General features: G+C 40.6%; 1 protein-coding gene across 1 annotated transcript in view; it reads left to right on the top strand.

Annotated features, from left to right (window-relative positions):
* Nucleotides 1–531: 531 nt before the first annotated feature.
* The window catches only part of ythdc2 (YTH domain containing 2), a gene marked incomplete at its 5' end in the record, with an annotated part of 141088 nt that continues 127996 nt past the window's right edge, over nucleotides 532–13623 (top strand). Inside the window, 4 exons of the mRNA XM_080018325.1 lie at nucleotides 532–616; nucleotides 698–788; nucleotides 2193–2389; nucleotides 10627–10829. Coding sequence (XP_079874451.1) covers nucleotides 532–616; nucleotides 698–788; nucleotides 2193–2389; nucleotides 10627–10829 — 576 coding nt within the window. The remainder of the gene's footprint in view (nucleotides 617–697; nucleotides 789–2192; nucleotides 2390–10626; nucleotides 10830–13623) is intronic.

Here is a 13623-nt window from a genome sequence, read left to right as displayed (position 1 = left end):
CAATCCCCGATATAGCACTGCCTCTTCAGACCTGTTCCCACAATACAAAGTGTCACAGGAGTAAAGTAAAAAGAAAAATGAAATAGAATTACCGTAGTTAAAATATTTTTTTCCATATGTTTCATCATGTATGAAAAGATCCAAGATGAAAACTGTAAGTGGACTACTTGATTACTATAAGAAATTATTTAAACAGCATTGGGATGTTCAGGAATGATTCTGTCCCAAGCATTTTGATCCATATAACAGTTGAACACTGCAACCGTGATCATTATGATTTCCACAGTATATCGTAATCCAAATATCAGTTAATTTCTGAAATTGTGGTGTGATATATTGTGATTGCATTTTTTTTATATTTTACCTGGTTTAAAGGCTTCAGGGGTTTTTGTCTGTAACTCAAAATGCTATGTCATCACTAGAAAGATTATTGTGTAATCTTCTGACACCGAACATGCCATATAGCAGACCAGTGTGACTTCACCACAAGAGGCCGAAGACAGACTGCCGACTATGATCTCCCCAGGAAACATGCCGAAAGGCCTTGTCGTGGATGAGGAAGTCAGAATCGCTGTGAACATCTCTTTGGAAAGGTTTTACTGCAGCCAACAGAAAGGTATTGTGGACCCCTTTCTGAAACCCACAATTTTACCATTTTCATAGTTTCTGACCTGTGTAGCTTTATTTCATTGCACAGAAATGGACTTTCCAACGTCTCTGCGTAGCTATGAGAGGGCTTACGTCCACGATTTGGCTCAGACTTTGGACTTCACCTCTAAAACCAAAGGGTAGGTTTTTTTTTTTTTATCTAACATTAAGAGGCTTCTTTCTTCCTCATCTTGAACAACAAATCTGAATACTGTTTTCTTTTACGATATGTGCTATTTTTCACCCTCACGATGGAGGCTCCCACGCCCACACAGTTTGTTTTAAACAACCTTATATTTTCCCTGTTTTTTTAAAAAGTGAGCTCTTTACACTCTACCTTCATAATGCACATACAAATTTAAAACACATAATAATACACACATCGGTTTTGTTTCATATAACATACATATTTTATTGCTGGTATTTAAGATTGTTACCCCTGCTGGAAAGAACAAGAACTCCACAGCTGCAGGTCTTAACGAGCTGTGGAGTAGTCCATTCAGTTCAACCTCATGGGGGATGGTTTATTTTGTATTTCTTTTATAATTATCTATTTTTATAGATTAATGTTTTGTATCCATTTTCACTTATTTTAACATGTGCACTTGTGTTATTTAGTCCCTTGTTTTATTAAATCTACAGTTAATCATTTTTGTTTCTGATATTTCTTTCAGCCCTCTTGTGTCTTTTTGGTTTGGCCATGTCCCTATATATGTTCCCTCTTGTTTCATTTGGTCAGGTCCGTTTGGTGTGTCCAATTGTCTTTATGTTAACCCCTGTTTAAGTTATTTTGACCTAATTTTGAACAATTGCTGTTCAGTGGCATTCATGCCTTACATTGGGCTTCCAAAGTCTTCAAGAGAATATCCCACTAGCTGACATAATTAAAATGTATACATCTGTTTTTTTCACTGAAGTCAACCATTGGTTTTGTATCAAACCGCTGAATAGCACTGAACAAGCTAACTCTTCAAGTTAGCCTGGCCCCCAAGCAGGCTATCAGAAAAGCATTAGTTGTCATTGCAACCTAGCTGGCATCTTTTCTAGCTGGATCTCAGGAATACATGTTTATCCAAGCAGATGAACAGATGTCGGGAATACCCTCCTGCGAGAATCTCCTCCTGGGATTAATAAAGCATGTAACAATACGCTAACAATCAGCTTGCAGTTTGCTACAAAGCCTGGTACAGGGTCATTGTTTGATACAGTCTTAATGAATGGAAACAAATTATGACTGTTAAAGATCCATGTTGTATTTTTTTATGATTTTAAGTGAAAATTACCCAAACAATTTTAAAATTAGTCCAAATAAATTAATTTCTAAGAATTTTCATTTAAAGTTCCTCATACAGTTTTGATTTCAGAAGTACAACGATACAAAGATAGATGCATAGATTGATATAGATGGATGCATGGATTCATAGATGCATAGACTGATACATGGACAGTAAGGTTCTTTATTCCTCTGTGGGGGGGGGGGGTTTGGGATTGGGAAACATTGTGGCCTATTTAAATAGTTTCTACTTTTTTATTGTTGTTTAAAGGAAAGGAGCAAGACATTCCCTTACTGTTTGGAAGACAGGCAGCTCAAATTCAGTGAGGTCCATCATGACATTTAAACTGTCGCCCAATTCTGAGCATGTTTCACGCGACCTGCTTGAGAGGTTTCCCATCAGCACCAAGGAGTTTTACGATCTGCAAATTCCCTCAGCGTACAGCTTTCCCGGGAACCTACTGGAAGGTGGGTGGATGTGTTTTAGTTGTATACATGGTGTTGGTGTCCTTGTGTTTCTTGTTGTAGGCTCAATACACAAAAAAATGAAATCATTGATCAGAGATCATTTTAAATAACATTTCAGTGTGATAAGGTAGGTGCTAGGTCAGATTTTAGAGCAGCAAAATACAGTCCAAGTCAAAAAAATGTATAAAACGTTAGACAAAATTAAAGTAAAAAATGTATGAAGCATATGAACAACAAAGTTAACATGAAGTACCGCTTTGCTAACTAGTGAATCCAATAAGAGCAGATGGCGGCTATGTCAAAGTAAGTAAGTACGTACAGGTTGTAGCAGCAAAGGGAATCGCAGCAGCATTACAGAACGAGGCAATTAAGTGATGGGAGCGGTAGCAATAATTAAAGAGGTGTAGTAAAGTATGGTTTATTTGATATTGTCCATAATTTAGTCCAGTTATAATCCATAGTGGTGTTTTGAATGTCCACGTGCAATGTGTAGTCCAGATTTTTAATCCAAATGGTGTTATAATGTCCAAAGCATAATTTCTTGTACTACAAAGTATGGTATAGTATAATATGATATAGCATAATAGTATGATATTATAATAATAATATGATATAATAGTGTAGTATAATCTGGAATTGTAGTCCAAATGGTAATTATAATATATAGTATTTTAATATCCAGTAGGTTCGGGCAATCGTGCAAAATTCCAATCGCCGACTGCTGGGGGCAACCAAGCGCGGGGATGAATGCAGGGGGGGTTCATGCACGCATAGAACGTAATGTAATGCGGTCTCCCCGTTCCAGATGTGCAGGATTTATTATTTACAAGTAAAGTATTTACACAAAAACATCCAGTTTTTACTAAATTAAGGCAACTGAAAGCAGTATCGGTTCTCACCGGCTGATCAGTGTCAGATATATTCTGTGCCGGTCAAATTTACACGCCTGTGCTCATGTCTGTATTCATAAAAATGGTCCGATACTCAAACCCGATACCAACGTAATGTAATGTAGTCGAGTAGTTGACGCTGAACTAAAAAAAAGAGAGCAAAAGAAAGAAAATTTAGCTGTTTGGTGGTACTTCAAGTATAATGAAAATTTGATTATTTATTTATTTAAAGCTTGACAATATTCCAAAATTGTGCAGACTGAGTAGTTATCGCCGTCACAGCGGAGCTCTGATTGTGATGAAAAGTTTGACTCTTTTTTGAGACTCGGTTCTTGACAAGTCACTAAGTAAAATGAGTTGAATCTATTTGATTCACTTGGTTTAAGCACAGTGAGCGAAGGAGGACTTCCTGTGAACTACAGCGAGAAGAGTCGGATTTATTTTATTTATTTATTTTTGTAATGATTGCAATTTATTTGCAAAGTACCATATAAATATAATATTAATGTATATTTGCACTGAAAGTGAAAGAGACTTTCATTTGAAGTGTGAAGTGGACATTTCCATGTAAGTTATATATCGGGTCCGACTAAAACTCAGTGAGAGTGACAGGTCGAATTATACTGAAACTTGGTGACAGTTCCATATTAAATTTTATTGGCACTCAGTGACAATTTCATGTTCTATTAATGTTCCATAGTGAATAATGAACAATAATAAACGGTGTCAAAATCAGCAATCTCACTATTGTGGTTACTAAAATCGGTAGTCAGTATGTGCAGCTGTCCCATCACGTGAGCGTGATCAGATCACTGGATGTATTTGTCATTAACGTACAGCAACTGGAAATCAGAATCGGCGGATCAGACTTAAAAAAAATCTGAAATAGGCATCGGCCAAGAAAATTGCAATCAGTGCATCTCTAGTTGCTAAAAATGTTCAGTAAATTTGCAAGATGATGCATTTCGAGGGTTATATCCTAATGAGATAAATTAGTATATATAGTTAGCCCTAGTAGCTCGCATATGATATGATTAGCCTTGTTACGAGACGTGAATAAGTAATGGAGTCATTTAGCTGCAGTAACTCAAACGCCACAAAATCTTCCTGATACATTGTTGTGGTACTCAAAATATTTTTCTAATATTTTTTTAAATATTATTTTAAAAGGTTGGCAGGTCTGTGAATGGGTATCGATCAGATTGTCTGGGCAAGATATATTCATGAGGAACATCTCATGGAAGAGCCTCTGCCCCCTCTCTCTATCCCCCTCTCTCCCTCTCCTCGCTCCAGTTTCAGAAAACGGTAAACTGCACTTAGACCGGATTTTTCCTGCCAGATAAATCTGTTATCAATGTCAATCCAGATCAATGGAGTCATTGGCAGGGCAGCGGAGGAGGGCAGTGGAGGTGTATGTCTCTTAAATATTGGCAAACAGCAGGCCCACGGTCTTGTTCTCCCTTGTGGTTACATATTGGCATTGGGGTGGTCAGGGCTTTGGACAGGGGTACGTGATGATTATTATTATTATTATTATTATTATTATTATTATTATTATTATTATTCTTTTCAATCTGTTTATTAGGTTTTGCAATTTTTTTCAACATGACAAACAATCGTACCTATGCGTCCTCTCCCTCCTATCCCCACAGCAGAGATAAACCGGGCAGTGGATGTGTATGCCTCTTTAATATTGGCAAACGGCAGGCCCAGGATCCTGTTCTCCCTTGTCTTGCAGGTCACATATTGGTTTAGGGTGGTTAGGGCTTTGGAGAAGGCCACATGATTATTTTTATTCTTTTAAATCTGTTTATTAGGTTTTGGAATTTTTTAAACATGACACAGACAATCGTATGTATGTGTCCTCTTCCTCCCATTCCCACAGCAGAGATAAACAGGAAAGTAAAAAAAATGGGGGAGGTGTTTGCATTAAGAGAACATCAGAAACAAAATGGGCAATGGGAAAAGTTCAGAATACAAAAACAAATCAAACAAAAATACAGCTGCAAGCAGCAATACACAGAAACCATCTACGTATGTCGCATGTTGCACAGATGGCATAATCAGATCAAAGACAAATTGCCATTGTGTAAAAATGATGACAATTTCAACAAGGGCTGAATTTTACAAGAGGTAAAGTCTGTTATGCTGGTGGCTGGACCTGAACCCTGGGATCTGAGCACTCTAAGTACCGGGTCCAAATGAATGGCAAGTGCTTATCTCATTGAGCAAGTAATTCAATTACAATAACAATAGGGTTCACCACGTCCATGGACACCTAAAAAAAATAACCCAAAAAAACGATGTGTGTGCGTAAGTGCATAACAGTATGTATGCGGAACATTCTAACATTCTGTGGCTTTAGTTATCTCCATCCTCTGGAGCAACTGTTAAGGTCTTTACATAGTCCATAAAAGATGTCCAAGTTTTTTCAAAGTTTCTCAATGAGCCTTTCAGGTAGAATCTAATCTTCTCAAGCTTGATGTAATACATCCTTGATCCATCTACTTTGAGTAGGTGGCGATTCATGTTTCCATTTAAGAAGTATGAGATGTCTAGCTAAATGAGAGGGGTGTTGTGGTTTCAGCAGCCACACCTGTCTTGGGACTAGGTAATGGGCTTGGAATGCTCGAAACTCACGGAAATTGACACACATGTCAGAACTGGTTCAAAATCCAAAGTTCTACAGTGATTGAGCTTGGGAGTGGCCAGTAGGCTCTTTAGCGCCTGCAAATGCAGGGCAATTTTTGACAAAGTTGTTTGATGTTTTGATTTTGAAGTATCATTGTTCTTAAAGTTAATAATAAATATATATTTTTTTCATTTTGATCTTCATCAACTTTGCACACATTCAAACTCGTTAGCACTTCCATTCAATATCACATTTGGGCAATTACTTTTAGCACTTTTGACGCCCTTGCCATACTCAATCTCATGAAACTTGGCACATACATCAGAACCTGGAAATGACAAGAATATCCAGTGAAAGACTTGGGTGTTGTCAGCGGGCTCTGTTGTGCCCCCTAATGCGTAGTAGGTCTTAGTTGTGATATAGTTGCTCCGATATTCCCGAAATTTGGTACCCACATTGCTCTCATCATTTCAGACATACACTACACACAAAAAGTTAGGGATATTCGGCTTTCGGGTGAAATTTCAGGATGAACCTAAAATGCACAATAACCTTTACAGGTGAACTTAATTTGACCTTCTCTAAACTTTTGAATGCACATGTCCAACTGTTCAATGTTTCAGTACTTTTTGCACAACTTGCTGTTCTCTAACAAGGGGCTGAACGGCAAAAGTCACAACAGGTGTTTGATCCAGAATTGGTATTTAAACAGTCCTCTTCATCATGCTGTTCACATTTTGACATCATGAGACCAAGACAACACCTAACAATTAATCAACACTACCTCGCCATTGTGAGGCTTCAAACAGGATGTTCTCAGAGGGAAGCGGCCACTGAACTTAGAGTGTCACAAAGTGTCATCAGCAGGTTGCAACTGAGATACAGAGACACTGGAAGAGTCACAGAAAGGCATAGAAGTGGATGTCCTTTGGCCACTTCCCACACTGATGAACGGTTCATCGTGAACAGTGCCCCGCGGAACAGGATGATGAATGCCACTCAACTCCAGGCACATTTAAGGGAGGTGAGAGGCACCCAAGTGTCATGTCAGACCATTCTGAACCGTTTACATCAGCGTGGTCTGCGTGCTAGACCACCTGCAAGGGTACCTGACCACACCACCAGGCACAGGCATCATCGTCTTGCATGGGCCAGGGAGAATTTACGCTGGACGAGGGACCAATGGGCCTCGGTGCTGTTCTTTGATGAAAGTCGATTCACGTTGAGCAGAAATGATGGCCGCCAACGATGTTGGAGATGTCAAGGAAAGCGCTATGCATCAGCCACTGTTGTCACCAGACGAGCCTTTGGTGGTGGTGTTACAGTGTGGGCAGGTGTGTCTAGTCAATACAGAACTGCCCTACACTTTGTGAATGGTACAGTGACAAGCCCATACTACCTGAATAACATCATTAATCCAGTCATTGATCCCCTGCATGAACAACACAGGCCTAATTTCATCTTCATGGACAACAATGCTCCAGCTCATCGAGGTCGCATCATTAGGGAACGGTTGCTGAGACTGGGGTACCTCAAATGGAGTCGCCTGCACTTTCTCCAGATCTGAATCCCATAGAAAACCTATGGGATCAGCTGAGTCGCCGTGTAGAGGCTTGTAACTCTGTACCCCAGAACCTCAATGACCTGAGGGCCACCTCTCAAGAAGAGTGGGGTGCCATGCCTCAGGAGACAATAAGTGGACTTGTGAACAGCATGAGACGTCGTTGTTAAGCTGTAATTAATGCTCAAGGGCACATGAAAAGTTATTGAGACATTGACATTTTTTGTTGTGGTATACCCACCACTGTTGTTGGCTTTTGTTTCAATAAATTGTTTGAGATGAGGAAATCACCATTGCATGCTTCCACTTAAATGCCCTACTTTCATGATATAATATCACTGTAGCGTGAACTTTTTACATTTTCCATAAATTTCACCCAAATGCCAAATATCCCTAACGTTTTGTACGTAGTGTATTTCACAACGGCTTTCATTAGCTCCACCCAACCAGAAGTCCCCCTACTCCCCGGGATGGCGTGCTAGGCGGTCTCCTAGTTGCCTGTAGGAAGAGCCAGCCCTGGACAGCCCTATTGGTTACATTGTAAAACATAAAAATAATACTTTTTTTGTTGAATCGCAGGCTTCGTGATTTGAAAATTGCATTCTGTTATATTGCAATGTCGGTTTGAATTTGATTAATTGTTCAGCCTATGGCTAAATTATTAAAGCCCGTAGTATCAATAAGCTCTGATGTTACCAGTACTGTTAACGCTATTGGAGAAATTAAGAGAACTGATTTATTTATTTACACTATACAACCCGTTTTTAACTTGCAGTAAGTTTAGGATATTTGTCTAAGAAGCATTTTTGCTATTATCAGAAGAGACATCTCTCCTGTCTCTCGCTCTACCACTCCATTACCAGATATATGGAGATATACGTTAACGGGGTGGGGGCAAGCTCCCTCTGCCTAGCTAACACACATGCACGAGGAGACCATGGCGCAGAATGTGCCCCTACTGCCCCCTTTCTATGCGTAATGTGCAGAAAATTAAGCTGTGATAAATCTGCTCTTAATTATTTTTTTTTTTCTTTAAAAATAAATAAAGAACCCATAAGAGTACTGAATTTTACCACTGCAGGCTTCTAAATTTATATTTTTGTACCCAGGGGTGAGACAAATCAATAAAGAATTCATTCCACAACAACTTCAGTCTATGTCTAAGTATTATTTAATGTTGTTGCAAGCACAAGGAAAACAGTGCTTCTCCCTTGAGTCGCAGCCAAGTTCTTCAACAATAAGTTGGGGGTGGCGGTTTTTAATGGGTGTTACATACAAGTAATTTCCCCCTGGGATTATTAAAGTATTTCTGATTCTGATTCTGATACAAAGGTCCTGATGGTGATATATTAGGTAAAATCTTCTTGTTATGGTTGACTTGACAAGAAGAATGCCTCACTCTTCGTAACAACAGAAATAAGGTGTGAATTCCATAGGATCTGTCTCTTGTTCAGTTCCACATGTACACAGCATGCAGTTTCAACAATGCTCAGTTTACACAAAGGTGAAATATACATTACATACATTGTCTACACATTTAAAGAGTTTTATTGGCGATAGCAACATCGCTCGCTATTCCAAGTTGTTATCAAATAATTGCTATCACACCATTAATGTAATGGATTGATAGGACTATCGGTAAGAGTAGTAGTACCGTTAAAATCTTAACGATACGCATCCCTATGAGTCCTGTACCTCCATGCCCCATCCCCACACTGTTTTTAGTTGTTTTGTTTGGAGAAACAGGGCACGGCGATCAGGGTGCACAGAGAGCACGGAGAGAACACAACGCAAAGACACATTTTTCCCCTTATTTAAAATTCCTCATTGAAATGTTATCCCTGTGCATTTTTATAAGCTTCTGTTTTTTCCTCTTTCCAAAAAAACAATGTAGTAGATCAAGCCTGCGGCAGATATGGACGAGAGGCGAATAAAATTACTAAACATAACTAACATTCTTATATTACATATAAGCATTTTAGTAATGTTTTGACAAGACTAACAGACACAAAACAATTTAGTTTAATATGTTTTATTGGAGTCATCACCATAGCAACATATCGCCTGCTTCGTTTTGCCATCATGACTCTCCCTCACCCCAGGGTTTTTTTTCCCTCCCTCGTGCCATTGAGAAAGTGGACTTGTGAACAGCATGAGTTATCGAGGAAAATAAACATAGTATCCTCATCAAAGCTCCTGTTTTTTACGCGCAGCCATGTTTGTTGTTTAACATTCTTCTGGAAGCCTCCATCTACTTCTACTACTACTTACCGCTCCCCTGGGCCTTTTTTTTCCCGACTCGTCCCCTCTTGTTCCAGTGAGTACTACTTCTTCCTGGCTAGGTAGTTTTTTCTCAAAACGCCCTGCACCCCACAAATACTCCCGTTAATACAAAAACAAGACCGACAAGAATAACAGGATTCTTATCAATAAGACTAAATCTCAATTGATTAAATTCTTATTAGCAATGTATCAAGAGTCGATTTATTGTTAACATCCCTATTCTGAACATATCTTCAAGTAGCATGGACTAATAAAAAAAATAGATTAACTCACTTTGTAACTTCACTCAACTAGACTGCACTACTGACAAAACCTGGAAGAATTCAAATAAAATGGCAAAACTGAATGGAACTGCAGTTTCTTGGGATATTAGCTTTCACTGTTGCTCAGACAGACGACAAGGCCAATACCAATTTCGTACAGGGCACACAGGGATGTGCCCAGTACCGATGTGCCCAGTACCGAGATAGTGACGGACTGCATGCTAACTGTGTTTGCTTTTTTTCTTGTAATCTGTGTCTTGTTATCTCTGATATCATCAATATCAAGCCTAGATATCGTCCGGGAGTTTGATTGTTTTAATATTGTGAAATTGTTAAATAGTGGCTTCTCCTGGCCTTAAAGGCTGTAAGTAATAACATTTTCTGAATTCTGTAGACTGTTGTAGCCTGTTCTAGCCAGCATCTGCTTGCCCATAATATTCACATTACTAACTAATTTATTGTGCATAAATATCTGATCAATATTGATTATAGGTATTGGGTCAAAAATATTGTGTTATTTGATTTGATCAATATTGCCCAGCCCTTCATGGAGGTTCTATTTTTCCCCATTGTTTTCCTTTCCTGGTTGTTCTTCCCACCCCCTCCAGAAGGCAACTTGGACAAGAACAGGTCTAGCGGCCGCCTCAACAAGGGCATTCGGCTGGTTCCCCAGAAGAGGGCAGCGTTACCGCTGGATTGCCTTCAGCGCTCCCTGCCTGTGCACCCTCACAGGGACCAAATACTTGAGCTGGTCAGAGCCAACAAGGTCGTCCTGGTGGTGGGAATGTCTGGCTGTGGGAAAACCACGCAGGTAGGACACCTGAATGTCCTATGATTTAATTGCAATGGGAAAAAAGTGATGAGCGACTGTCGGCAAGAGCAACCGGTTTTACAAATAAATTCTGTGACATAAATTCCAGGATAGCTTTTGTGTTACTTTTACATCAAAATTAGCGGGTTGGCGATTGACACCTTTCCCATTTCCAGGAGAAATGCATTTTTTATCTGGTGTCATGTTCGACATCACAAACATGCTGGAAAATGGGCATGTCATGGAAATATGGCTCATCACCCAGCGCGACTCTGGTCCCGCTGTTCCTACAAATGAGCCGTTCAAAAGAATCAGACTGTTAGTATACTGATTTGTGATTTGATGTGCGGTGCGTATATCTATACTTTATAGATATACACACCGCACATCATTCCTTCAGCGGCGGGGAGCAGAGACGCTCCTCTGGTTCAGAGACTGGGTTTGGGCGGTGCTGGAGTCTCTGGGAGACCGGTGGGGAGTGTGGGGGTGTTCTTCCGTAGTCCCCACACTTAAAGAATTTCATGGCCCCACATGCGGAAAAAAGTTCTTTACTTCTGATTTGGATATTGGATTCTAAATGCAATATGAAATGATCGATTGATGCTCGGATGTCCCTGTCTATTAACGCGCCAGCGTCCAGAACTTAATTTGACCTGGGACTGAAACCCTAGTGTTACCTTTCCTATTAATGACAAATGCTGGATGTTAATGGGTGTTACTTGGTTTTTGGCACAATGGGAAAGGGGTTTTTGAGATTGGGTTACAAGGTGCTGCTTCAGTTCTGTGGTAATATTTGAGTGTATTTTGGAGCATGACCACTTGCATCTTAAAGAGATCAAGAGGTTTATTTGTCACATACATATTCATACGTTCATACGTACATATATGCAGTGAAATGTCTTCGCAACACACCCGGAGATTATGCACAATAGTTACTAAACAGAACATAATAGCTTACCAAATTCCTACCAAGCTAACTAACTGAAACTAACTGATTCCTAAAACATAATGCAGTTAGTGAATATAGTAATATATATATAATAAAATTAAAATAAAATAAGACTCAAAAAGATAATACAAAGTGGGGATACAAAATAAAAGGGAATAGAGTTATGTATATGGGATAGGCTATTTGTATATACAGATATGTGCAGTAAAGTGCATGTGAATAAAGTGAGTATGGAGATATACAGTAAAGTATACAACAGTACACATAGCAATACAGTAACACCGACAGAACAGCAATACAGCGCAGTATGCAATAACCCAGAACAGTAACACATTATGCAGTACAGTATGCTACATATGGTACTGTAAGACAGTGGGGCCTGTGTGAGTGTCTCAGTGCTTTTTGTTAGGACCCCTGGTGAGTTCAGCATTGACAGTCTTTATACCTTGCTGGAAGAAACTCCGTCTCAGTCTCTCTGTCCTCACTGTGTGACTGCGGAGGCGCTTGCCTGACCGCAGCAGCTGGAACAGTCCGTTGTTGGGGTGTGAGGATCCTTCATTATCCTGCAGGTCATCCTGGGCCTTCCTGTAATTTAATCCTTAATCAGCCTCTTGAAGCACTTCATGACCACCGAGTTGAGGACCACCAGACGGTAGTCATTCAGGCAGGTTGGAGACGTGATCTTCGGGATAGGAATGACGGTGGACCTCTTGAAGCAGGACGGGACCACCGATTCGGCCAGGGAGGTGTTGGATATCCTAGTGAACACCGGGGCTAGCTGGTTAGCACTGGTCTTCAGTACTCTTTCCTGGTGTTCACACGCATCAGAGCCCTCCTGACGTCATGCTCGAACACTGAGAGTGTGTGCTCATCCACAGCGGTATAACTCCAATTAGCTGGCAAGCTAGCGGTGTTGTTGCCAGACTCAAACCATGCAAAAAAGGTGTTCAGTTTGTTGGCTAGGGAGGCGTCCACATTCGTGGCTGAGGAGGAGCTTCTGTTCCACAAGCGTCTGGCGTCCCGTCTTTCCTTCTGTCGCTCCACCCTGTCCCTATACATCTCTCTAGCGTCCTTCACCACGCTTCGCAGATTGTATGACGCCCCTTTGTAACTGTCCATATTTCCGGATACAAGACCGTCGTTGTAAGCGGCCGTGCGAGCATTCAGAGCGCCGTGCGAGCATTCAGAGCGCCGGGGATGGATTTATCGACCCATGGTGGTGGTTCGCAAATATCCAAACTTTCACTGTGGGAAAGCTTTCACTGCTATCTGCTATCATAGCTATAAAGCACGTAGCTACTTCCGTAAACTTGTTGACGTCACTGGAACTTGATTGGAACATGTCAAGTCTCCGTCAGTAAGAGCGTCCTGAAGCGCGGCCTATGATTGGTCTGACCACTGCTATAAATCCCTCGCCACTACCATTCCACGAGCGATGCACAGCTTGTAAACAGGAAGTATTGAAATAGCAGAATGATCCAATTTCCCGAAAGCAGGGATTGAGACGGTCTTGTATCCATTCTTGTATGGTATGTAGCAGTGGTCCAATGTTCTATCTCCCCTGGTAGCATACCTGATGTGTTGATGGAAGTTAGGCAGAACTTTTTTAAAGTTCGCCTTGTTAAAGTCTGCAGTCACCACCAGAGCCGCATCGGGATGTTTGTTCTGAAGTCCGCAGACCACATCATACAGGTCCGTACAGGTGCTGTGTCGGTGTCTGCTTGCGGTGGAATATAAACTGCTGTAATGATGACCGTGCTAAATTCCTGGGGGAGGGAGAAAGGACGGCATGAGATGGTCAGCTGTTCCAGGTTTGGCGAGCAGGAGCTGGAGAGAGTCTTGATG

The sequence above is a fragment of the Zeus faber genome (assembly GCF_960531495.2).
Source record: "Zeus faber genome assembly, chromosome: 17".
Taxonomy (NCBI): Eukaryota; Metazoa; Chordata; class Actinopteri; order Zeiformes; family Zeidae; genus Zeus; species Zeus faber.
The sequence above is the reverse complement of the archived record's forward strand: the minus strand, read 5'-3'. Positions and strand labels throughout refer to the sequence as shown.